The following is a 26,848-nucleotide window of genomic DNA, read 5'->3' as shown; positions in this document are numbered from 1 at the left end:
TAGGAGAGAGTTGTTGACAAAGTGTTGATATGATGGTTCCTGTGAGGCAATTCCGGGACTCTGCATGGCCAAGTGGTGTTTACAAAGGATAGGGTTTCACTGTGTTGACATGGTATACCTTGTAATAGTGTCAGATTGTGAGAATTACAAGGATGTACAAGCCTCCTCAGCTGGGGCTGGTGCTAGTCACATGTTAACACATTAAGGGGTCGGCCTTTCAAAATCTAGGGGTAGTGGAATTTTTTTTTAAAAACATCAGCACGCTTGACACTGAGTGAGAGAACAAAATTGCATGTAAGGTGTTGCAGGAATAACATGTTGGTACATAAGAAAAAGAAAAATGTACAGATGAGTTGCACTGGTCACATTCTTACAGCCACCCTCCATGATTTGAAATAGTTAACCCAGAAACTTATTATTAAAAGAAAACAAAAACACTTCTCCAGCAGCTGTCATGACAAAAAAAAACAAAATTTACTGACTGAAACATTGTAATCAATATCTATTTTTGTTTTACAGTGAATTTCACAGAGGCATAAATGTTTATTTTATGTAAATTTATAAAATATTTAACCTGGAATACTTTTGCGTTTCATTCAAATCCAGAAACTTTGTGTCTGAATTTTAAATATGGAAGGGTTTTCAAGCTGGTTGATGTTTTTCAAATGAAGTTCTTATAAAAGTTCCATTTTGCTTAGTTCTGGGCATTGTTCTCTAAGTTGGTTGGGTCAGGAAGATGTATAAAAAATAAAGGTTATTATGAGAATATCGCAAAGTACGGAATATGATTTTATCAGATATTGTTGTGTTTGGAGACTCTTCAGTAACCTGGTTTTATCGGACATTGCAGTGTTCGTAGATTGTTATTAGTAACCTGGTTTTATCAGATATTGCAGTGTTCGTAGATTTTTATTAGTAACCTGGTTTTATCAGATATTGCAGTGTTTGTAGATTTTTATTAGTAACCTGGTTTTATCAGATATTGTCTCCTTGTTGAAACAGTACTATGTGTCATTTACCAAATTACTTCCTTCTTCCGTCTTCCTCTTCTTCCTTTCTATTTCCCACTATATTTCTGGTGATATGATCCGTGTAATGTATTCGATATGTGCTTTAAAACAGCTGTCATTTGGCTCAAATTACATATGAATATTTTTGACACACACACTCTATACAACTCATCGACCCATATAGAACATGACTTAAAGGGCAACCTTCCAAGCCTAGGGATTGCACCAATGAATCATGGGACACTATTGTTTACGTTGTTTACAAAGTTAATCTATCTTTTGTTATCCATTGTAATTTTAATCCAGAAAGTAAATTTATTGTGAGATTCGGCTTAACTGGAAGTGCCCCTTTTGAGAGAAAATAGTAATACATGTAAATAGATACAAAACTGTTAATTATTATTATGATTTCTGCCTATTTATTTCACAATATTATTACAAATAAGTGTTATTATTTATCTTAATAATATAATATACAGAGATGTTTATGTTTAATTCTTCTACAATTGAAATAAAAAAAGGTAAAATAAAGAGCTGACTGTTGAAATAAATCAGAGTACAGTCTACTCTGCCTTCCACACATGCAGTATTAACCTTTTCACCACAGTTCATTTGTTTCGTCACAAAATAGTCCTGTTTAGAGTCTGCACTTTTCTTCAGAAGATTGGGACAAAAATAGCCATTTTTTTTGAGTAAAAAATGAAAATTGACTTAAATTTTGTACATTAGCTCTAAAATTAGGAATTATTTCAAGAAATTATTGAAGAATTATAAGAAAAAAGTGCAGAATAATTTGGGCGTGAAAGTCTGGTGGTGAAAAGGTTAAGTTTGGGAAACTGGTTTAGTCAAGAAAGACAGCGGGTGACTTCAATGTCTGAATATTTTGCTCGGCACAAAAATACTTTTAAATTATGTTGTTGCTGAAATTATTTACATACTGTAGAATTCTTTATTTTCACTTGGAATTTATTTTCGCTATTTTCGCTGAAAGGATGATTCTGTGAAAATAAAATCCAGCGAATATAATACTTTTTTTTCCTATTTTTCACATTAAACTCATCAGAAATCAGTGAAAATAAATTCCATACAAAACGCCCAAAAAGCCTTTTCAGCGAAAATTAATTCCAGCGAAAATAAAGTATTCCACGGTATTTGTTGCATGCTTATATCGTTTTTCTCTTGTGTATTATATAGGGCTTAGTTGAAAGCTAGGTTTTATCTATGTTAATTTTTTTGATGAATTTGTGATTTTTGATGAATCAAAACCCTATGAATATGCTAAGTTTATAATTACCATAAAATACAACACTTCCTTCTTAAACCAGTTAACTTAAAATCTAAATAGGGATATTCAACAGCACCAAATTTAATAAAATTAAACTCATGTAAATACTTCTCCTTCTATTGTAACAATAATATTTCATTCATGTGCTACAAGCTATTATGGAAAATGTATCGGTAATATAACAAGTTCCATGTAATGTGTCAATTATATGTGACATATTAACCATAACTTGTTTTACTTTTGGGGTGTGGCAGCAAACATTAAAATCTTTTTGTATACACTGATATTCCAAAGGTGCTGTGTTTATTGTATCATTGTTTCCATGGTAACCAGGGTGTAGTCAGCAATATTTAGCCAGTTTGCCACAGTGAAAGTAATCTTGCAAAATAATCCACAATCTATAATCTAAAATTTATTATATCTAAACTATATAATCTATTAATATATACACATGCATATTAACAATTCTTTGGTAATTTGCATGGACAATTATTCTCTGTAAGCTTAGATGTCTTTTAATTAATTATAACAATTTGTCAATAATATCAGTAACATACAACATTCTACATACACGACAGCATTGATTAGGGACTGTCAGCTCTAGTCAGCTAAAATGAACATTCAGCTTGCGTTGAGGTTGGCTTTAATGAACCTTTGAAGTTCAACTCTGATAGGACTGAGCCAGGACATGTCCCCAACTGTGTGACAGAAAACTACATGTTCATGGACTCTATTCCAGTTCGGCTCTAAATAAAACGAACCGTATTTGAATTTCAAACCACATTTGACCACATGAGTATCCATTTTACAAGAGATAATTTCCTGTTAATTGGTGGGAGGATAGTTCAGCTCTGATAAAATACTGACATATAAACCTAATTGCCAGTGTTATTTGTGTACTATATTTTTAATAATATATTATGTTTTTTACATTAATTTTTTTTATTAATCTCTGGCCCTTTAGAGAAGTAGCCCTTTAAAATCTGTCGACTTTTGTCGAACATAATCCACATACTGTGAAATACTTATATTTTTTCCTTGGAATTAATTTTCGCTGAAAAAGTGTTTCAGTGAATATAAAATCTAGCGAATATACCTATTTTTCTATATTTTACATTCAACTCATCAAAGATCAGTGAAAATAAATTCCACACAAAATACCCAAAAAATTTTTCCAGCAAAAATTAATTCTAGTGAAAATAAATTATTTCACAATAATTATTCCAACAATTGTAAGTATAAAAAATGTTGTTATAGGAAAAAATGCATCAATGTGTACAAAATATTACACCATAATTTTGGCAAGAACAAAAAGCGTTCAAAGAATTTTCGGGCCAGCAGTTTATTAAATAAATGGAATACGCAATTCATCATTTTTAATTTTTTAACAATGATGTAATTAATATTTTCATAGAATGATAAAATAGAGGGAAATTAATTTGTGGCAGTGATTCATAAACTGCTGTGGTTTGGGATCATATGTCATCACTTTCCCAATGGTTGGTTGCTTTGAGTAGGCCAGTCACTAGTATCAGATTTCTGACATATGGGGTCTTAATGAAATAACATGTGTACATTCCCATGGTTGTAAATAGTAGGCGTTTCTATGAAAGTTGTCTTCTCTGCATAGGGATGGACTATTATTATTTCTGGGAGTGATTTTTCATACTCACTAAAGGTTGGATCATTTGAAATTATGGGGAGTACAAAGAAAGTTGAATATTGGGTAAAAAAATGTTCACTTTCAATGACGTTTGCTCAAACTAACTTTAAAGCAAATCGTTAAAGTTTTGGTGACCCCTCCCAATTTTATTTGGTTCACCCTTAACCCTTATCTGGTCAAGTCAATGTTAAAGTACACAAAATAAGGGTTAAAGATATAATGATGACATTGTTGGAGTGTTCACTACTCACATGTGATGATCTATATATGCTGACAGAATAATCAATCACTGCATCAGATTTAAATCAGATTGGAACTATTGTTTATATGAAATATGGTTACTATGCACAGGCTAACATGCCCCCCCTCTCAGCCTAATGGTTGTCCCTCAGCATAACTTCCATTTTTGCAATACCACCCTAAACGTAAATTCCATCTATCACTCTCATCCAACTATCTGAGTCAAATGAATTAATGATGTCATTTGGGTAGTTATTTGTTTGAATTATACTGTAAAATACTTAATTTTTGCTGGAATTAATTTTCGCTGAAAAGACTTTTTGATACCCCAGACACTGGAGGTTTTAATGTTCCACCCGCCCAGTAGGAAAATGCTACACAATTTGTAGCATTATCTTACCGGGCGGGCGGAACATTAAAACCTCCAGTGTCTGGGGTAACTTTTTGGGTATTTTGCATGAAATTTATTTTCACTGATTTTTGGAGAGTTTAATGTAAAATATAGGGGAAAAAATGTATTCGCTGGATTTTATTTTCAATGTATCACTCCTTCAGCTGAAATAGTGAAAATTAATTCCAAGTGAAAATAAAGTATTTCACAGTAGTTTTGTTTCAAACACTAATATAGTCATGTAGCACAACTATACTGTTTTGACAAGTAGTCATAGTAGTTTTCTAGTTAGCTAGCGGCTTTTTGATAACAGAATATAGTGGATACTTGACACTCCTATTTGTTCAGTTGTGTAGTACAGGTAGAGGCAAATAAATTATTTATGTTTCGGATCACTATGTGCATCAGTTAAAAACGTTTTGCATCGCTCATTTTTTTATGTTTTCTTTTTCTGAATTTTAGAAAAAAAAATGTTTTCATAAAAAGTCATAGATTTAATAATAATTCAGAATATTAGTAAAAATAAAAAGCCAACTAATTTTAGACCACGAACATTTTTTAGCTTAATTATTTTTGTTTTTTACTCGATGTACTGCTACATGTGTTTGTGACTTTGTAAATCCATTATCTATTAAAATTGTGTGGTTTTCCAGTGTCATGAACATTTGCTGTTGAACAAAAGTGTTTTGCTATAAGTCTTCTGCATTATATTTATATAAATTTTTAATTTTGTTTTGAAGGCAGGGAAGACTGTAGATTTATAGTGCTTTGAGTATGGAGTCTGCACCATGAATCAAAACCCATTGAACCTTCATGGTACTTAGCAAGTGTGCTATCTGCTGTACTTGCTCTGTAAATTAATTTGTTTTTGTTTTTTTTGTAGACTGACAACCCGCATCTATGGGGTGAGGAAATAAAAGATGGCGTTGTGTACAATGTTTATTTACGCAAAGTGAAATATTTCAACAGTGTAACAGCACCTCCAAGCAATACGACACGTAATCCAATATCACGCACAAACACAGACCCACAGGTGAGCTAACTGAGATGTGCTATATATAGAATATAGTATATATGTTTCTATGCATTTTGAAATTATTCCATTATTTCTGCCAAGGTTAAAATAATTGTAGATAATACTTCTATGATTTTTTTTTAAACAAGAGCTAAATATAGAAACTAGACTTTGTGAAAAATTACAAAAATGTCCAGATTTCTGTAACAAATTAAAATAATTATAATATTCATTGATACTTTTTTATACATATTGAAAATTTGTGGCTATCCATGGAAACTTTCAGCAGTCGATGAGTTGAGTGATGTTTTGTGTTTATTTTACTTTTCTGTAAATGAGAACATCATTTTAAATGATAACCATTTCCGTATAAAAATTCATGGTGTAAAAGTTAGTTTTGGCCATTAGCGAAGTGTAAATGTGCTGCAGCAAAGTTGAAATGTAACGCGCCGTTATCGACTGATGACAAACACGATATCAAGAATCATGAGAAACGTAGAATTTATAACATGTGGCCACAAAACATAAATTGCAAAGTGTAAAATCTGATAAAAGTCAATAAATAAATGTCACATCAATAGACACACTGTGCTGTGTTTACAAAGATTATTTTTTATGATGTAATGTTTAATCTTGGTTGAATCGACCACACCCACAAGATACACATTTTCATGTCATGGAGGCAATTCAGAGAAAAAATGATAGCTATGTGGGATGGGGCTGATCAAGAAGACATTATTGTATCTTTTTTATTATTGTTTTAAGACCCATCTTTGGCGAATAAAAACCTTACTTAGGGTTTTACCATTAGAATCTCAGGGTTGGTACAACTACTGTTCAAATTATTTCTTCTCCACATAGTTTTGAACTGAATTTTTTTCTATGAAGATGTTGCTGTGTAAATTGTGTTTTTTTTTTCATATAATTTTTTTTTGTAATTTGAATCTCACTGTGTTTGTGTTTGTAATGGTCAACCTTTTACAATGAGAATCGGAGGTTTTTAGCTCCGCTAAGTCGACACAGCGGAGCTGTTCATAATACTGATTGTCCGTCGTCGGCGTCCGTCGTCGTCAACTTTACAATTTCAACTTCTTCTTCAAAACCGCAAGTCAGAATTTTTTCAAATTTGATATGCAAGTACCTTGGATGGTTCTTTCTTAGATTTGTTCATTTCATGTCAAAATCTCAAATTCTCTAATTTTGATGAATATTTTTGGTAAAAAGTGATATTTTCAACTTCTTGTTAAAATGGCAAGGCCTATTGCTTTGATACGGTATTACATATATAGGTACTACATGTGGATCTCTCTCAGATTTGTTCATTTTGTGATAACATCTTTAATTCTTTAATTTTGATGAATATTTTTGCACTTTTTGGTAAAAAGTGATATTTTCGACTTCTTGTTAAAACCACAAGTCCAATTGCTTTGATATTACATATATAGGTACTGCATGTGGACCTCTTTCAGATTTGTTCATTTCGTGATGATATATTTAAATCTCTAATTTTGATGAATATTTTTGTCATTTTTGGTAAAAAGTGATATTTTCGACTTCTTGTTAAAACCACAAGTCCAATTGCTTTGATATTACATATATAGGTACTACATGTGGACCTCTTTCAGATTTGTTAATTTCGTGGTGATATCCTCAATTATCTAATTTTGATGATTATTTTTGATATTTTTGAATTCTTGTTGAAAACAGCAAGTCTGATTGTTTTGATACTATACATATTGTTCATTTTCTAATAATATCTTCTGTTCTTTAATTGAAATGTTCATTGCTAACAGCGGAGCTATCTCAGCCGACTGGCTGCTTGTTCTAGAAAAAAACTGCAAGAGGGCACACTGCAATTCAGCGGCGCTACCAAGTTGGGAGATAGGGTTCTCCCTACCAGGGTGTGGAGTTTTTGATAATTCTAAGTTAAAATAGAGCATTCTATGGCTTCCTTGGAGCCAAAATTACTATCAGACAGGTCACAGTTGAAGACATGGCCACATGTGATCCCTGGTCAATCAGAATTTTATGGTTGCCAGAGGATCTGCTCCCCAGGGTGAGGGGGTGCATGGCCATGGCATAAGGGCGCTGTGCCAATATTCCCTTGTTTAAAAAAATCCCTAAAAGTGTTACTATGAAACCTGTTTAAACCAAACATAAAAAAAAATTGTTCACTATACAGGGATGTTCAATTTATCAAGGGTTTACAGGGGTTGATGGGTTTACAGGGGTTGATGGGTTTACAGGGGTTGATGGGTTTGCTGAGGTGTTGAGTTTGCTGAGGTGTTGAGTTTACTGAGATGTTGAGTTTACTGAGATGTTTAGTTTACTGAGGTGTTGAGTTTACTGAGATGTTGAATTACTGAGATGTTGAGTTTACAGAGGTGTTGAGTTTACAGAGGTGTTGAGTTTACAGAGGTGTTGAGTTTACTGAGGTGTTGAGTTTACAGAGGTGTTGAGTTTACTGAGGTGTTGAGTTTACAGAGGTGTTGAGTTTACTGAGGTGTTGAGTTTACTGAGGTGTTGAGTTTACTGAGGTGTTGAGTTTACTGAGGTGTTGAGTTTACTGAGATGTTGAGTTTACTGAGATGGTGAGTTTACTGAGGTGTTGAGTTTACTGAGATGTTGAGTTTACTGAGATGTTGAATTACCGAGATGTTGAGTTTACAGAGGTGTTGAGTTTACTGAGATGTTGAGTTTACTGAGATGTTGAGTTTACTGAGATGTTGAGTTTACTGAGATGTTGAGTTTACTGAGGTGTTGAGTTTACTGAGATGTTGAGTTTACTGAGATGTTGAGTTTACTGAGATGTTGAGTTTACTGAGATGTTGAGTTTACTGAGATGTTGAGTTTACTGAAGTGTTGAGTTTACTGAAGTGTTGAGTTTACTGAAGTGTTGAGTTTACTGAAGTGTTGAGTTTACTGAGGTGTTGAGTTTACTGAGATGTTGAGTTTGCCGGTTTATGGAATTAATGCAGACAAGCAAGTTCTTTAAAAAAGGCACTGGAAAATGGTGTTCAGCGTAGGCAGATTTATTCTCAGTAACTTAATGTGTACGGTAGTCTAATGTTCACACTCTGTTTTTGGACCCAATTGCATTTGCAAGAAAAAAAATTGGCATTTTTAAAATGTAATTAATGTCATGTCATAACCAACACACAGAATGGCAGACATAATGTGTATTTGTATAACGTCCAACAATTATTATCCGTTTTGCATTTTCTCAAGTTATTCCAAGGAAAACAATGTGCTTTTGTAAACCACTAAAATTTGCCAGCCTCAGATCGGAAGTCACATGATCTCTGCTAATGTGCTATTCAAAATTTAAGACTATATTTTTAACACATAACAGTATACTAAAGTTTGTTTCATATTTCTGATTTTTTTTCTTCTTAAAGCTCCTTAGTTATTCTACCACTGCCAGCTTATCCGGAGAAGAATATTCCGGAATACAATGGGAAACAAGGCGGGAATACGTCATAAAATCTGCCACATTAGAACGTTTAGTTGAAGAATTAACGCAAGCGATGAACCACATGGATTCAAGTTTTATTAATATCTTTCTGAATACCTACCAGTCATTTACATCCACCGAAAAGATACTAAATTTATTAATACAGAGGTAAGGGACATCTCTACATTCTATCTTTGCTTTTGTGGTAATCACAATTATGAAATTGACAGGTTGTATAGCACATAAACAGAACAGATGCCAATTGCTTGAACAAAGACCTTGCTAAAGTAATTCAACATTTATAAATATCAATTATAATATTTCAATTATAATATATATTTTAATTTGTTCTGATCTGTTGGCTTATGACAGATTTCTAATCTGTTCCTCGTGATGGATTTCTGATCTGTTCTGTCATGATGGGTTTCTGATTTGTTCTCTCAATGACAAGTTCTGATCTGTTCTCATGACAGATTTCTGATCTGTTCTCTCATGATGGATTTCCGATCTATTCTCTCATGACGGATCTATTCTCTCATGATGGAATTTCTGATCTGTTTTCTCATGATGGATTTCTGATCTGTTCTCTCAATGACAGGTTCTTATCTGTTTTCTCATGACAGATTTCTGATCTGTTCTCTTATGAAAGATTCTGATCTGTCCTCTCATGATGGATTTCTGATCTGTTCTTTCATGACGGATTTCTGATCTGTTCTCTCATGATGGATTTCTGATCTGTTCTCTCATGATGGATTTCTGATCCGTTCTCTGATAATGGGTTTATGTTCTGTTCTCTCATGACATATTTCTGATTTGTTCTCGTGAATAATTTCTGATCTATTCTTCCATCGCCTCAAATCTATTTACAGGTACACATTGGCCAGTGATAGACACAGTGGTTCTAAAAGTCGGTCTATGAAGAAAGGAACAAAGCTACTTATCAGGAAGTAAGTACCGGTAAACTAAGATTGTTTTCCTTTCCAACATTTAAAAGAAATATTCTGTACTTTGTTGGTAATATGAATCAAATATTTCTGAACTGTATTAGAATATGACATAAGCTGAAAATCCTTGAAAATAAATATTTGTTGGATTTCTTAATTTTTTTTTTAAAATGATTAAAATTTGGGATGATTGCATCATTAGGTTCAGTTTTACCTGTTGCTATGTTGAGATTTCATGCACAGTTGTTTTAGCGTAGTATGTGTGTACAAAAATGTATTTAGTTTTTGCTCGAAACAAGGTCAAATAAAAAATAGTCATTGTGCCAACAGAGAGATTTATGTACACGTACTATTAAAATATATGGTCACATTCCTGATTTAAATATTTATGGTTTAATATCAGATCTGTGCAGTCGGTATTAACAATGTGGTTAGACGAGAATCCATCAGATTTTCGAGAACCACCGAACTACCCATGTCTGACCACGTTGATGGAGTTTGCGAAGAACACCATGCTAAACAAAGAATTGACAGAAAGATGCAGACGTAAAATAGAAAGATGGAAAAATGAGGATGAAATTACTGATAGTGATAGTAAGTAGTAGGCTTACAGGTCATTAAATTATTCCCATGTCAATATCACTCCATAATGCACTCCATTATGTCAATAAATTATACCCATGCCAATATCACTCCATAATGCACTCCATCATGTCAATAAATTATACCCATGTTGATATCACTCCATAATGCACTCCATTATGTCAATAAATTATACCCATGCCAATATCACTCCATAATGCACTCCATCATGGCAATAAATTATACCCATGTTGATATCACTCCATAATGCACTCCATTATGTCAATAAATTATACCCATGTCAATATCACTCCATATTGCACTCCATCATATCAATAAATTATACCCATGCCAATATCACTCCATAATGCACTCCATCATGTCAATAAATTATACCCATGTTGATATCACTCCATAATGCACTCCATTATGTCAATAAATTATACCCATGCCAATATCACTCCATAATGCACTCCATCATGTCAATAAATTATACCCATGCCAATATCACTCCATAATGCACTCCATTATGTCAATAAATTATACCCATGCCAATATCACTCCATAATGCACTCCATCATGGCAATAAATTATACCCATGTTGATATCACTCCATAATGCACTCCATTATGTCAATAAATTATACCCATGTCAATATCACTCCATATTGCACTCCATCATGTCAATAAATTATACCCATGCCAATATCACTCCATAATGCACTCCATCATGTCAATAAATTATACCCATGTTGATATCACTCCATAATGCACTCCATTATGTCAATAAATTATACCCATGTCAATATCACTCCATATTGCACTCCATTATGTCAATAAATTATACCCATGTCGATATCACTTCATAATGCACTCCATTATGTCAATCAATTATTCCCATGTCAATATCACTTCATAATGCACTCCATTATGTCAATCAATTATTCCCATGTCGATATCATGGCATAATGCACTCAAGCAGGTCAATAAATTATACCCATGTCGATATCACTCCATAATGCACTCCATTATGTCAATAAATTATACCCATGTCAATATCACTCCATATTGCACTCCATTATGTCAATAAATTATACCCATGTCGATATCACTTCATAATGCACTCCATTATGTCAATCAATTATTCCAATGTCGATATCATGGCATAATGCACTCAAGCAGGTCAATAAATTATACCCATGTCGATATCACTCCATAATACGCTCCATTATCTAAATAAATTATACCCATGTCGATATCACTCCATATTGCACTCCATTATGTCAATAAATTATACCCATGTTGATATCACTCCATAATGCACACAAGCAAGTCAATAAATTATACCCATGTCGATATCACTCCATAATGCACTCCCTTATGTCAATCAATTATTTCCATGTCAATATCATGGCATAATGCACTCAAGCAGGTCAATATATTACTCTAATGTTACTATCACACCACAATGCTCTGAAACAGGTCATTAACAGGTCACAGATCAGTGCCAATAATCAATGAAATCATTAGAATCAATCAAAACTATATTTGCAAATTTTATATAAGTATGGATAACAGGTAATGATTACAAAGTGCAATACAATTTGACAGTAAAAAAATGTTTTGTTTTCATTGACCTCAATACAGAATATTCATATTTGTACAATTATTATTTTTAGGTGTATGTAGCGGTTCGTCAATGAATTCCTCAGCTGACAGTCAGTTCACGTTCTCAATTGTTGAAGAAGTCGACAATATGATGAACCCAAGAGAGTTCCATCAAATGGAAGAAGACTATATTGCTGAACAACTCACATATATGGATGCTGTAAGTAACCATGGAAATATATCATTATGACTAGTTGAAAATTGTTGAATTCTGTCAACTTTGAATATTATAACAGTGCATGGTCTAAATTAAAATTTTTTAAATAAACATGAATTTGAGGAAATGGGAAATGATCAAATTATGTTAAAAGAATTTTTACTCTCTAAAAAGAAACAAAAATGTGATTCTTAGAAACTGAAAATGATATTGCAAAATGATTAGGCTGATCAGAATTGTAAGATTTAATATTATTAAAAATGACTTGTATATAAATTATAGTGTAGTAAGAACAGGGTGATCACAAAACGAGCTCTATAGATAGCATTTGTATATTATATAGAAGAGTATGGAAGATATACCGCTACCCTGGTACATTTCAGGCCATAGGTACCGCCATTTTGTTTGTTGTTTCACAAAATATGTGAATCAACATAGTTCATTCTTGATACAAATTTTCAGAATGTTCTTCAATTTTATAAAAATAATTTTCTGACAACGGACTGAAAAAAGTTTATCTTCGAATAGTGTTTTGATCAGCGGCATAACACGAATCATGCGTGGCACCATCTCAAATCACTCTGAACTTGCACAGGGACTATTACTTTGATTCCCTCAGTTCACACACTTTAACGTTCTACGGTTAAGTCAGTTCTATTTTTAGTAAATCGATAAACTACTCGACTGTGCTTGCTTGCCGGGCATTGCTTGCTACATATTATACTTCATACTTGTTTTGTTTTTTTAAATGTCAACTAGACCTTGTTTCGACAAGTGGTAATACCGCATTGCCTTGGAACGCTATGGTCAAAGAGAGACAAAGAAGACTCCATAGCGTCAACTGTGAAAGCTACTGTTGAACAATTCAATAAAGTATCATATCTAGTGATATCAACGATACTCGGTGACCCAACACTGAAGGCATCATTGAGAGCTAAGATCATTACCAAGTGGATACATATAGCACAGGTAAATATTATGGGATACTTCTGTATAACACATACTATTATGGGATACTCATGTGAGACAAAGTAATGGGATAGTTTCTTATGACAAAGTACTATTATGGGATAGTTGCAATCAGAACTGATAGGGATTCTCATTCAAAATGGAATCTCCCAAAAATCATGGGATAGTTTCTTATGACAAAGTACTATTATGAGATAGTTACAGTCAGAACTGATGGGTATTCTGATTCAAAATGGAATCTCCCAAAAATCATGGGATAGTTTCTTATGACAAAGTACTATTATGGGATAGTTACAGTCAGAACTGATGGGGATTCTGATTCAAAATGGAATCTCCCAAAAATCATGGGATAGTTTCTTATGACAAAGTACTATTATGGGATAGTTTCAGTCAGAACTGACAGGGATTCTGATTCAAAATGGAATCTCCAAAAAATCATGGGATAGTTTCTTATGACAAAGTACTATTATGGGATAGTTACAGTCAGAACTGATGGGGATTCTGATTCAAAATGGAATCTCCCAAAAATCATGGGATAGTTTCTTATGACAAAGTACTATTATGGGATAGTTTCAGTCAGAACTGACAGGGATTCTGATTCAAAATGGAATCTCCAAAAAATCATGGGATAGTTTCTTATGACAAAGTACTATTATGGGATAGTTTCAGTCAGAACTTATAGAAATTCTGATTCAAAATAGAATCTCCCAAAAATCATGTGGATTGTTGACTACTGGAGAAGTCGGTCTTAAAAAACAAACACAAACAAAAATGTTGTGGTCCTGATTCCTTTTGTTTTTACATTCAAAATATGAATTTAATTTCATCAAACTACACATTACATAACTGTAGTAAGATGTTTTTCAATGTCATTATATCAATGTCACACTAGTGAATTAGCACAGCTAGCTGTAACACCTTGTGCTTCAGTGGAACGTCATATCAATTTAAAACAGAGCAGTACTAGACGAAAATTAAAAATACAATTTATAGAAAATATGTATGCAAACTCAGAATTAGTGATCATACCGGTAATTTAATGATAGAGAAAAGTTATCATACAAGACCAAAAACAAAAGCGGATGATAGAATGTGTGAAAGGTGTGGTACTAATAAAGTTGAGGATGAATTTCACTTCTGATTGATTGTCCACAACACAAAGAAGCAAGACAGCACGATGAGCTTAATTCAATCAGCACAAACCTCAAATCATCATTTCAATATGTTAGATAATGAAGCAAAGTTTATATATATTATGGGCAACATACATATAGAACTGGCAATTTATATTAACGAAAGTACCACTTTCTAACCCAGTGTTGTCAGTATATTTATTTTCTTCATTTCGGTTTGTTTCTTAGAATAGCATTTGACTATGTTCTATTCAAAATATATAATTACAATAAAGTTATTATTATTATAATAATCTGTCTAGAGGGCCCATGTAGCTGATTTGCATGTTCTACCAATTGTAGTACTTTCAGTTCTCAGTGCTTCCTCACATGTATTTGTATTGTCTTCTAGGAATGTAGAAACTTGAAGAATTTTTCATCTTTGAAAGCAATATTATCTGGTTTGCAAGCCAATTGTATTCACAGACTACGGAGGACGTGGACGGCAGTGCCAAAGTAAGTAGTGTGTCTAAGTTCAAGCTCAGGTCATAGGTCACATTGATTCACTTTTTAGATTGTGTCTAAATTCTGTTTCCTATAAAGAAATAAAATTTCAACGACATTTCATTCTATTGAAACACAATGTTAAATACAAAAAAAAAATCAATTTACACTCACTTCCTATGAAGCGCCCTCTGTTAGTAACATCAACATTTATTTTGTTTTTACAACCTGTCTATCATTCACGATTGCAGGGATTCTGTGGTGATATTTGAAGAACTTTCTGAAATCTTTTCACATGAAAATAATCATGAGGCATGGAGAGAAATTTTAATGAAGGTAGGTTGATGTGTTATATACAATTTCTGGTTCCCAACAGTATTTTTTCTGTCAGTATTCAAACACGGCATTTCTGTGACAAGCACAGTAAAACATCATATTCTTAGGTCTGGGGAAAACATTGTATTCCTACATTGGAAGAGCTGCTCCACAGTTCTGGTTCAAAAATGAACAAACTACTGTTTAGCAAGTTTCCGTCCTTGTCATTATAACTTTATATAGCTGACCAGCTTACTCATAGTATAAGTTTATGATGTATGTTTTATATCTTGTACTAAACACAGGAAGGCACTGCCAAGTTTGTTGACAAATCATCTACAATACGATCGAGAACCATGAGGAGAAAGTCTCTCAAGAAAGAGTTGGTAAGTTTTTATAAAGCTGGATCTGCGTCTGTATTGTGCAATAATTGTCTTTATTTAAAAAAAAAATTGATCAGCTGATAGCCAGGTATTTTATGCAATATCAATTCTGGTTGGCCGACAGCCAGATGTTTACTGCAAAATGAATTCTGATTGGTCGATAGTAGATGTCCGAAAACTTATAATTCGGTCTCCGTCCGTGCATGCGTCTGTGCGTCCGTCCGGAGTCATATCTCAGAATCCCTTGGACCGATTCCGTTCATTCTTTGCATGTGCCTCGTACTCCATGTGGGACATATGCACATGCAGTGGTTTAGCGATTCGATTCAAAATGGCCGACTGGCAGCCATCTTGTTTTTTGAAAATGTCTTATTTTGGACATGCTTTGTCAGTTTTCATTCCATTTTAGTACATAGATCATACATGTTAGGATACATGTCCCCGACCGCTCGTGAGTTCCTGAGTCTTTCCATCCGTCCGTCCGTCCGTGTGTCCGTCCGTCCGTTCGTGCGTCAGTCTGTCCAGAGTCATAATTCAGAATCCTGTGGACCGATTCCGTTCATTCTTTGCATGTGCCTCGTACTCCATGTGGGACATATGCACATGCAGTGGTTTAGCGATTCGATTCAAAATGGCCGACTGGCAGCCATTTTGTTTTTTGAAAATGTTGTATTTTGGACATGCTTTGTCAGTTTTCATTCAAATTTAGTACATAGATCATACATGTTAGGATACATGTCCCTGGCCGTTCGTGAGTTCCTGAGTCTTTCCGTCCGTCCGTCTGTCTGTCCGTCCGTCCGTCCATGCGTCAGTCTGTCCAGAGTCATATTTCAGAATCCTGTGGACCGATTCCGTTCATTCTTTGCATGTGCCTAGTACCTTATGTGGGACATATGCACATGCAGTGGTTTAGGGATTTGATTCAAAATGGCCGACTGGCAGCCATCTTGTTTTTTTAAAATGTTGTATTTTGGACATGCTTTGTCAGTTGTCATTCAAACTTGGTACATAGATTATACATGTTAGGATACATGTCCATGACGATATATTTCGCAATTGGATCAAAGATGGTCGACTGGCAGACATCTTGTTTTTGTTTTTTATGCGGTATCTTGGACATGCTCTGTCAGTTTTCATTCAAATTTGGCACATACATGTACTTTATACATGTTTAAATAGGATGCATGTCCATGACAATTTGTTTCAAAATCTGGTCAAGGATGGCCGATTGACAGCCATCTGACTTTTTGGCTTTACTACTATATTTGCACAATTTATGTACCATTTTCATTCATATTTGGCACATACATCATACATATCAGTGTGTTTCATAATCAGATCAAAGATGGCTGAATAACGGCTGTTTTTATTTTTGGCCATATTACTACCACACGGAACATGTGTTTTGATGTAAATAAACAATCTGTTGTATGCGCCACTTGGAACTCAAGTTTCAAGGACACGCTCGCGACAACCCTTCCACTTTAATATGACGAGCACAAAGAGAACTTTCAAAAATTTAACAGGGACTGTGTCATTTTCAATGACTTGTCTTTAATTTATTTCAAATGATAACAATGTTAATTGATTTTTCTTCCTCCAGTCTAGTATCGTTCATGGGACAATTCCATACCTGGGTACATTCCTCACTGATCTAATGATGATTCATTCAGCATATCCCGATGATATATTACAAAATGGTTATATCAACTTTGAAAAGAAGAGAAAGGTATGTCACATTATCCATCAAACTAGGAAGTCTGCCTTTCTTGAATGACACCCTAGCCTAATATGCATACTGTAAAAGAACTTGGTTTCAAATTATATTTATATTGGAAAAGCTGGTGCCATAAGACCAGACTTTTATTATCCCTTGTTTCGCGAAGCCGGCGAATGAACAGGAGTCGAAAATGAAATAAGAATAAAAATAAAATTTTATTTCAGCGTAATTTCTCGCAAAAAATTGCTAAAAAAATATTATTTTTATCTTCATTTTTTTACCGCCCACCGCATACCAAATCCAAGTTGCATTTTCGTGGAAGTATCATGATCAAAGAACTGAAGTCTCGCGCAGATGAGAAACAAGGTTATGGAATAAAATTTTATTTCATTTCTTCCTTCCGATCAATGATCTTATTTACAATTCTTTGAGAATCACACAAATCTAATAGAAAAAAAAAAAAAAATTTTAATTTTTTTCCGCCCTCCTCAAAAAAATTCCCTTATAAAAACTTGAGAAACAAGAAATAAAAAAAGTCTGGCCTAATGATAAAATATAATATATGAATAATTGATTAAAAGTTTGGGTTGTAACTAAGTTCTGTGGGTGGCCCTCTCAATTTGAAATTAGTTTCATTCTCACCAGTTGCTGTGATTTGCTAAATGGTTGTTAAATATTTAGAAAATATTTATAAATGAAATGTCAACCCCGCCATTGGTTATCCCAAATGAGGGTATTGAGGAAAATATTGAAATAAAATAATTTTACGATAAATTTATTTTTTCACTTTCCAGGAATTTGAACTTCTTGCTCAGATTAGACTTCTGCAGAAGGCAGCTCAGAACTATCACATCCATTCTGACAAAGATTTCCAGAAGTGGATGGATGGAGTCAAGATATACACAGATGAACAAAGGTATGGTGCAGTCTTATTGTTTGGATTGTGTTGATTGGCTGCTCAACCTGCATTGCTCATGAATCAACCAAACAGAGAAGAGCTTTCAGAATGAAAACCTTGAATTAAAATGAAAAAAAGAATCTGACTATTAAAAGCATATTACTTCCGTTGTAATCTTCCACAAATATTCCTTTTGTAATTGTCGTGGTTATTTTCATTTATGGGTGCCAGATTTTGTTTGCTCAGTTCACAACATGTAAGCCTGGGTGCTAGTTCAAAACAACTAAGCTAAGGTGTCAGATTTTGTTTGCTCAGTTCACAACATGTAAGCTAGGGTGTTAGTTAAAAACCACTAAGCTAAGGTGTCAGATTTTGTTTGCTCAGTTCACAACATGTAAGCCAGGGTGCTACCGGTAGTTCAAAACAACTAAGCTAAAGGGCCAGATTTTGTTTGCTCAGTTTATATTCTGTAAGCTAGGGTGCTCAGTTGAAAACCACTATGCTAAGGAGCCAGATTTTGTTTACTCAGTTCACAATCTATTTGGTTGCTAGGGGTTCAAAATTATGTTTGCTCTGTACACAACATATAAGCTAGGGTGCTCAGTTCAAAACTACTAAGTTTAGGGGCCAGATTTTGTTTGCTCAGCTCACAATCTGTAAGCTAGCTAGGGGTGCCAGATTCTGTTTGCTTAGTTCAGTTAACAACATGTAAGTTTAGGGTGTTAGTTCAAAACCCCTAAGCTAAGGTGTCAGATTTTGTTTGCTCAGTTCACAACATGTAAGCTAGGGTGCTAGTTAAAAACCACTAAGCTAAAGATTTTGTTAATTTTTTTTTTTTTTCATAGTACATCAAATTATATTGTATTATTATGCAAATTGTTTGTTTTTTGACAGAGATTATTATCAACACTTGAGTATATGTGTACCAAACAGTATGCAAGAAAATTATTAAATAAATTTAGTATAATATTCTAAAAACGTTTTTTTTCTTCCCTAGCTATCATCTGTCATGTATTATTGAACCGCTCAGTCCAAAGACACCAAGCCACAAAAAGTCACAGTTTAGTTTCGGGTAAGTCACATGACATATCAGTGTTCTCCCCAGGCCAAAACAGCGTCGCGGGCCCCGACGCGATCGAATTTGCCCGCGACGCTGTGTTTCCTCCGCGATGCTATTATTTATCCCGTGATCTGATTTCTTCAGTCTCTGTAGACTGTAATTTTCCTGGCTAACTAGTTAAATCTACAAATGCATTGTATTAACGCCAATTTCCCGGGATTTTCTCATTGGTTGGATATCGTTTTAAAAAAACAAAGCAGTTCTATAAAGACAAAGCCGTAAGCCCCGGTGTCAAACGCTCTTTGCCAAACGTATATTCATATGCAAATGATATAGTCACACTTGGGGTCAAAAGCCACATGTTTCTGGTGTGTACGAAACGTATTTTCATTATTATTTTTAGAAATGTAGTCGTACTATTATTCTAAGTTTTGATTTTTGTCAGTATTTTTGATATTGTATTTGTTTTTTGAGATCAAAATGTGAAAAAATATATATTTATGATGTAAACAATTTTGACCTTGTGATTGTGAATCCAAGATGGCGTCACCCATGTAAGATCCAGCGAGCGTGAACTTCCCACTCGGATCGCATATCGTGCTCAGATTCGGATGAATTAAGTGAAGCATAATTGAAAATAATATATTTATCAAGAAATCGGGAATTCTAATCAAGAAACGTGTGGAAATTGGAGTGACACTTGTGTTATTTCTTGGAAGAAAAACCTCAATATTACGTGGTATAACAATGGCGACAATTCGTAATTCAGACCTCCGTTGTCTCGAATTGTTCACAATTGTGTTGAACAGACAACATCGATGATTAAAAAAAATACATAAAGATGGATAATTTCAGCCAGAAAAACTATTATTGCTCGAACATAGTAGCGTGTTAAGTATCGTGACTCGTAACAGTTGTTGTACTTAATCGGAAAACAACAGAAACGGAAGACAAGCAATGAGAATAATCAACCCCATGTTTAATTTACCGGGACTGAACAGGGTTTTATAAAGTTGCTGATTGCTGGGCCAAGCAAAGAAACAGAAAACTCAGTATTTCTGCAGGACATTTGCAATACTAAACATGCAGTGCAATAATTGTATACAGATTGTACATAAAATAAATAGAAAAAAAGGAAAAAAACTGGTTTTGTTTTATTTCCCCATATGACAAACAATATGTTAATTTATGCTAATTATATGCTAATTATTATGCAAATTAGCCGCGACTCTATGAAAAATTTCTGGGGAGAACACTGCATATTTTGCTATGCTTATTCATACTTAGCCATTTGAACTCTTGGGCATGGCTCACTCTATATTGATTGGTGCAAGGTAGGTATGGTTTTACTACTGTAAAATATTTATTTTAGCTGGAATTAGTTTTCGCTGAAAGGACTTTTTGGGTGTTTTGTATGGAATTTATTTTTACTGATTTTTGACAAGTTGAATGTAAAATATAGGATAAAAGGTATATTCAATGGATTTTATTTTCACTGAATCATTCCTTCAGCGAAAATCAATTTAATGTGCTATTTTGACATCAACTAAGCTCATCCTTTTCATTGGTTTTTGAAATGTTTTTAATTTTACTTTTTGTTTTCAGAGGAACGTGGCGACGAAGATCGGCTATATTTCATTGGTCTTCAAGTGGGTCATCTACAAGTTCAGAAGATGGAGTCAGCGTTTCAAGTTCAGATTCGCCAGCACCTGGATTGATGGTGGGTATTGCATTTGCCATGGACTAAATATTGCTATAGAACAATAAGCTCAATTTAGGTTATTAAACAACTGTACACTTTTGACAAGGTTATTTCCTGAAAAAACTTGTGCTGACCCAACATTGTGGCAAGTTCCAGTGGTTCTTTTAAACAATTATGTATATCATTTAAATAACAATACAGCTTAATTTACATAATGAGTAGCCTTATTAGAATAACATAATTTATATTGTTTTCTTGCACAGTAAAACAATGAACCTGCCCAAAAATACCTTGGGAGAACACTGGTTTCTAAGTTTTATTTCCATGCTAATTTTGACTCTAAAAAATAACTTATTAACTTTTGAAGTGGTATTCTCGAAGGCGGACATCGAAGCATTTCACCGCCTGGCAAACGCAGCAGTGAAAACAAAGACCATAAAAACCATACCTAAAAGTTGAGTTTGTGTTGTTTCCTTGACTTTAGCTGTTTTCACCGGCTCGACCGGCGTTCTACATCAGCTCGCACAGAGCCCATAGAAATACACAGAACAATGGTGCGTGTTAGAACAACATAGAAAGTTTTGTGACATAGCTTCACTCTGGAAAATACTCTGTGAAAACCACTCTTACTTGCTGTTCAGATTTTATGGCTTTTCATTATATTAATAATTTTAATTAATTATTCTATTTTATTTTCTTCGACAGAGAATGTCAAGATCGTCATCCTGCTCATCCTTATCAATAGAATTATCATCAATCAGCTCTTCTTCATCACTGACACCGTTGTCGCCTAGATACCTGTCTCCAACAAGTTGTGCTATCAAAGTGAGCATGGAGAACAACTCAGACCAGGGCAATATTTACAAGAGTATTTTAGTAAGTATCAACAAATGTTATTATACAACTTACCTTATTAGGATTTGTAATTTCCGAATATGAAATGACTTATTTGACAATAAGAAATAATATGGCAGTTTCCAAAATTTACATTTGCCTTTTATTAATGATTGAAATTTAAACATAAAATAATAATTAAAAAGTCAATATTAACAACTTTGATCTTTTTAATTTAATTTTATATTGCTGGATAATATAGAATTATTTATCTTAAAATAAAGGATGTTGTCATGGCAACGAATGTTAGTATTCATTCAATTAGTATGGAATTTTGAATTAATTGAAACAATTATATCTTTAAATACACAAGTCTTCTAAAAAATGTTGTTTAAATTTTGTTTTTTATTTTTTCATTGTTTTAGTGTCTCATTTTGCACATTTTACATAATTTCCTTGTTTGTGTTAGACAAAACCCAAGTTACCAGATAAAATGAATTTACAATCAATTGTATTACCTGTAGGTAAACCATGAAGAGCATACACCTGCTGTCATAGCAACAGCATTATGCAAATACCAAAAGGATGAAGAACCAATCAGCAGCTATGAATTAGTTCAGCTTCTGCCAGACGACGAAGGTAAATACATCAGTCAAAAATATCACAAAAACAATTTCATATGGAATGATTTTTCAGAACTAAAAATTTTAATTTTATTGACTCCCGTGTGCGAAGCACAAAAGGGAGTCTTTGCAGCTACCCTGTCTGTATGTCTGTATGTCTGTATGTATGTATGTATGTATGTATGTATGTATGTATGTATGTATGTATGTATGTATGTATGTATGTATGTATGTATGTATGTCACTTTTTTTGTGCCACCGTTATCTCAAGAACCACTAATCAAATTTTTGTGAAACTTGGTACATAGATGCTCTGGAATGATGCGCAGAGTTGATTAGGTTTTGGTAAAAATCTATGAATATTAATTACCTAATTTGCTGGATAATTAGCTGATTTTTAGCTGTTCCAAGACTGTTCCACTGATATCTGAAGAACCACTCATTGGATTTTGATGAAACTTGGCACATGGATGCTCTGAACCAATACCCAGATTTGATTAGTTTTGGGTAAAAATCTATGAATATTAATTACCTAATTTGCATGATAATTAACTGATTTTAAGCTGTTCTATGACTGTTTCACTGATTTTTGAAGAACCACTCATTGGATTTCAATGAAACTTGGCACATGGATGCTCTGAACTAATGCGCAGATTTGATTATTTTTGGGTAAAAATCTGTTAATATTATTAATTACCTAATTTACATAATGATTAATCAATTTTCGGCTTTTCCACTGATATCTCAAGTACTAATCATAACATGTCAATAAAACTTATATGTCATATGAGTACATATATGTCATATGACACTGCACAGACCTGATAGTTTTTAGGGTAATATCAGTACATATTAATTACCTAATTTGCATAATTAATTAATTTTCAGCTTTTGATATTTCAAGTAGTAATGATCATGTTTCAATGAAACTTGGTACATAGTTACTTGAGGACTGTGCAGAGACCTAATTAGTTTTTGGGTAAATATTTGTGCATATTAATCACCTTACTAGCATAATTAGTTAATTTTCAGCTTTTCACCTGATATCTCAAGTACTAATCATCACATTTCAATGAGACTTGCGACATAGATATTCTAGGACTGCAGATACCTGATTAATTTTGGGATAAATAATTGTGCCTATTAATTACCTAATTTGCATAATTAGTTAATTTTCTGCTGTTTTATGGCTGTTGCACTGATGTCTAAAAGCCACTCTTTGGATTTCAATGAAACTTTTAAAGAGTACCCATCACATTTCAATGAACCTAGGACTATACACCATATTAGTTTTTGGTAAATATTTATGCTTCTTAATCACCTAATTAATATAATTAATTAATTAATACTGATATCTCAAGTATTGATCATCACATTTGAATAAAACTTGGTACATAAGTGCTCGAGGACAATAGACAGCCTGACTAATTTTGGGTTAAAATCTGTTCATATTAATTCTCTAATTAGCATAATAATTAATATTATTTTGGTTCTAATCACATTTCAATGAAACTTGGTACATTGTGCAGACCTTATTAGTTTTACACTTAAATCTGTTCATATTAGTTACCTAATTTGCATAATTAGTTTTCTGTGTTTCCATCAACATCTCAAGTTCAAGTAATTTTGAATTAATTTTTAATGTGTCTCCAATACTCTCAGCACACGGGAGTTCTTTCTAAGCTTTCTTTGATTTAAAGCATCATTTCTCATATTGCGTCATGTTCAATATAGAACCGCCGCAACGTATTAATTAAACAATGTCTGTTAAATACAATTTTTTACAGTATTTTCAATTTTTAGTATGCTCTATCATTGAATTACCAGTATGCATCATTTCAATCATAAATGCACCTCTGTCATTTAAGTAAATTCATCTGCTACCAGTAGAGCAAATACAGTATTTTTATGTGTTTATCATAAATTTCAGATAGACACAAGACCTAATTTACATATGATTAGAATTAAAAGTGGCCATGCATTTTATTTACCATCAAAAGAAAAGTTGCACTTACTCCCAGATTAAAACACCTTCAGACCGATTAGAGTCTATGACTCTGTCATAGTTGAATGTGCATTTTATTTTAGACGACAGAACTACTATTTTTGTGTAGAACATTAAGTTTGCATCTCGATCTTAATAAATTGACTCTTCCCAGTTGCAGCACATTTTAACAATTTGTGAAAGAACAAAATTTCATACTGTAATCAATTCTTACCATATTTTGTTCCCGCACAGTTTTTCTTTATCCAGACTAATAAATTGAATTGAGAACAGAGTTAGATTATAGTTATAAATCAAAAATAGCTTCATTACCGATAGTCAACATTTACATAAAAAGAAAAATTTTAAATTACTGACATTCTAGCGTTCTAACTGTTAAATTTTTTTTCTCGCAGAAATGGTGATCCCTGACAAGTGCAATGTATTTTATGCAATCAATCAGTCTGCACCGGATTTGACCTTTGAACTTAGGAAGAAGCAGTCACCATCAGAAAAACGACCAGTGCTTAAAAAGAGAAATAGTAGAATAAAATTACTGATCAAGAAAAAATCATCTACTAGTTAGAGAAAAACTGTAAAGATGTTCAACCACAGCATAGCACAGGGTGTGTTCATGTGACCTTATAACCACCGGTTATGTGCATCATGTGACCATATTTCCACTGGTTATGTGCATCATGTGACCATATTTCCACTGGTTATGTGCATCATGTGACCATATTTCCACTGGTTATGTGTATCATGTGACCATATTTCCACTGGTTATGTGCATCATGTGACCATATTTCCACTGGTTATGTGCATCATGTGACCATGTAGCCACTGGTTATGTACATCATGTGACCATGTAGCCACTGGTTATGTGTATCATGTGACCATATAGCCACTGGTTATGTGCATCATGTGACCTTATAGCCACTGGTTATGTGTATCATGTGATCGCGTTTCTTAATGTTCAGTAATTATGCATCACAAGGTCATGTTCCTTCTGTACATTGATTATGTATCATGTTTTCTTCATTACATATCGTGCATTAGCTATGTATAGTGTGTTATGTTTCTGATAGTCATGTGCATTGGTTATGTATTTATTATATTCTTCACACCATAAGCAAGGACAGAAAATTTGAATTCTTGCATGTTTAACAAAATCAAATTTTGTAAATGTGCAAACACAAAACAGGGTTACCACTGTAATATTTGTAAATATGTACATTTTATAAGAGGAGGTGGTTCGAGACTTGCCATTTGAAAATTAATAATTTTAATGTGCAAATAAAAATATGAATTTTTACTGGTTTTAAACAAAATTCTGCTCAAGTTTGAGAAGCTCAAAATTAAGATATTTTTGTCATTATAAATAATGTATATAACGAAGTATTAGAAATAATCCTTATTGAAGTCTGACATTTAATTTCAAATGTTTTACATTTTCAGCGAGTCGTGTACACAACATTACAATGAATTTCAAGAATATTTATCATACAAATCTGATTGTTCCAGTCATTTGACGACACTGTACCATGACCCATGTCATTTTATTCAGATTCTTGAGTTTTTTTCTGCCACAATTTACGCTTAATATATTTACGAATTATGTTGCCACAAGTGTTTATTATTTGAAGATTGATCCTGGTTAGTATATCAAGAACCTATCATTATGCAAGGTGCTTTTTATTTACATTTATTGCTGCCAAATAGCCACAATTTCTAAACAAGGTATGTCCTTTTATACATCTTTACGATTGAAGGGTTGCGTGAAACATGCGCATTTAATATATTAGCGACTGATCTCTCGTTACCCGAAATTTTCATCCATTTTTACAAGTAATTTATGGCATCAAAATCACATGTTCAATAGTTGCATTTCTGGAGACTACCTTGTATATAAATCTCTCAACATTATGGTTATTTCAGAGCCGTTGTGCAAGAAAATTTGATTAAATAAATTTGTGCAGTGGCTTTATAGAAAAAAAAATGCTTACGAGTTGCCATATACATGTATTAAAAATATGAAACAGGCATGCTCCTTTATGCATTATAAATTATAGTTTGTAATTTTGTATATACATTGTATTATATAATAAATGAATTTTTCTTTATAATTGATGTCAAAATTATTTCAAGTTTTAATCTCATACTAGAATAAAACAGCACTACCTTCACAAATACACCTTTTTGTTGCTAGAGGTTTGCTCTAGTAGTTTATGATCACACCTAACCCCAAAACTCTGCAAGGCTCGGTGTAAATAACAGAATATGCAATCATTGAGTTATTAAAAACTCGAGTGAGCGAGCAATAGCATTAGTGGTGA

The 26,848-nt window shown here is 33.3% G+C and overlaps 1 protein-coding gene across 2 annotated transcripts in view; it reads left to right on the top strand.

The window, feature by feature from the left end:
• The window catches only part of LOC102804279 (ral guanine nucleotide dissociation stimulator-like 1), a 32,698-nt gene extending 6,060 nt beyond the window's left edge, over positions 1-26,638 (top strand). For both annotated transcript variants that reach the window (XM_085492391.1, XM_006815118.3), the window contains exons 2-17: positions 5,473-5,622; positions 9,003-9,226; positions 9,928-10,005; positions 10,406-10,596; positions 12,263-12,411; positions 13,168-13,377; positions 14,902-15,005; positions 15,245-15,329; positions 15,614-15,694; positions 17,295-17,420; positions 18,206-18,327; positions 19,307-19,381; positions 20,975-21,089; positions 21,777-21,947; positions 22,430-22,544; positions 24,929-26,638. In XM_085492391.1, coding sequence (XP_085348517.1) covers positions 5,473-5,622; positions 9,003-9,226; positions 9,928-10,005; positions 10,406-10,596; positions 12,263-12,411; positions 13,168-13,377; positions 14,902-15,005; positions 15,245-15,329; positions 15,614-15,694; positions 17,295-17,420; positions 18,206-18,327; positions 19,307-19,381; positions 20,975-21,089; positions 21,777-21,947; positions 22,430-22,544; positions 24,929-25,098 — 2,166 coding nt within the window. In that variant the 3' untranslated portion in view covers positions 25,099-26,638. The remainder of the gene's footprint in view (positions 1-5,472; positions 5,623-9,002; positions 9,227-9,927; positions 10,006-10,405; positions 10,597-12,262; positions 12,412-13,167; positions 13,378-14,901; positions 15,006-15,244; positions 15,330-15,613; positions 15,695-17,294; positions 17,421-18,205; positions 18,328-19,306; positions 19,382-20,974; positions 21,090-21,776; positions 21,948-22,429; positions 22,545-24,928) is intronic.
• Positions 26,639-26,848: the final 210 nt, after the last annotated feature.

This window comes from Saccoglossus kowalevskii, chromosome 17 (assembly GCF_978046115.1).
Source record: "Saccoglossus kowalevskii chromosome 17, keSacKowa6.1, whole genome shotgun sequence".
NCBI classification, from domain to species: Eukaryota; Metazoa; Hemichordata; class Enteropneusta; family Harrimaniidae; genus Saccoglossus; species Saccoglossus kowalevskii.
The sequence above is the reverse complement of the archived record's forward strand: the minus strand, read 5'-3'. Positions and strand labels throughout refer to the sequence as shown.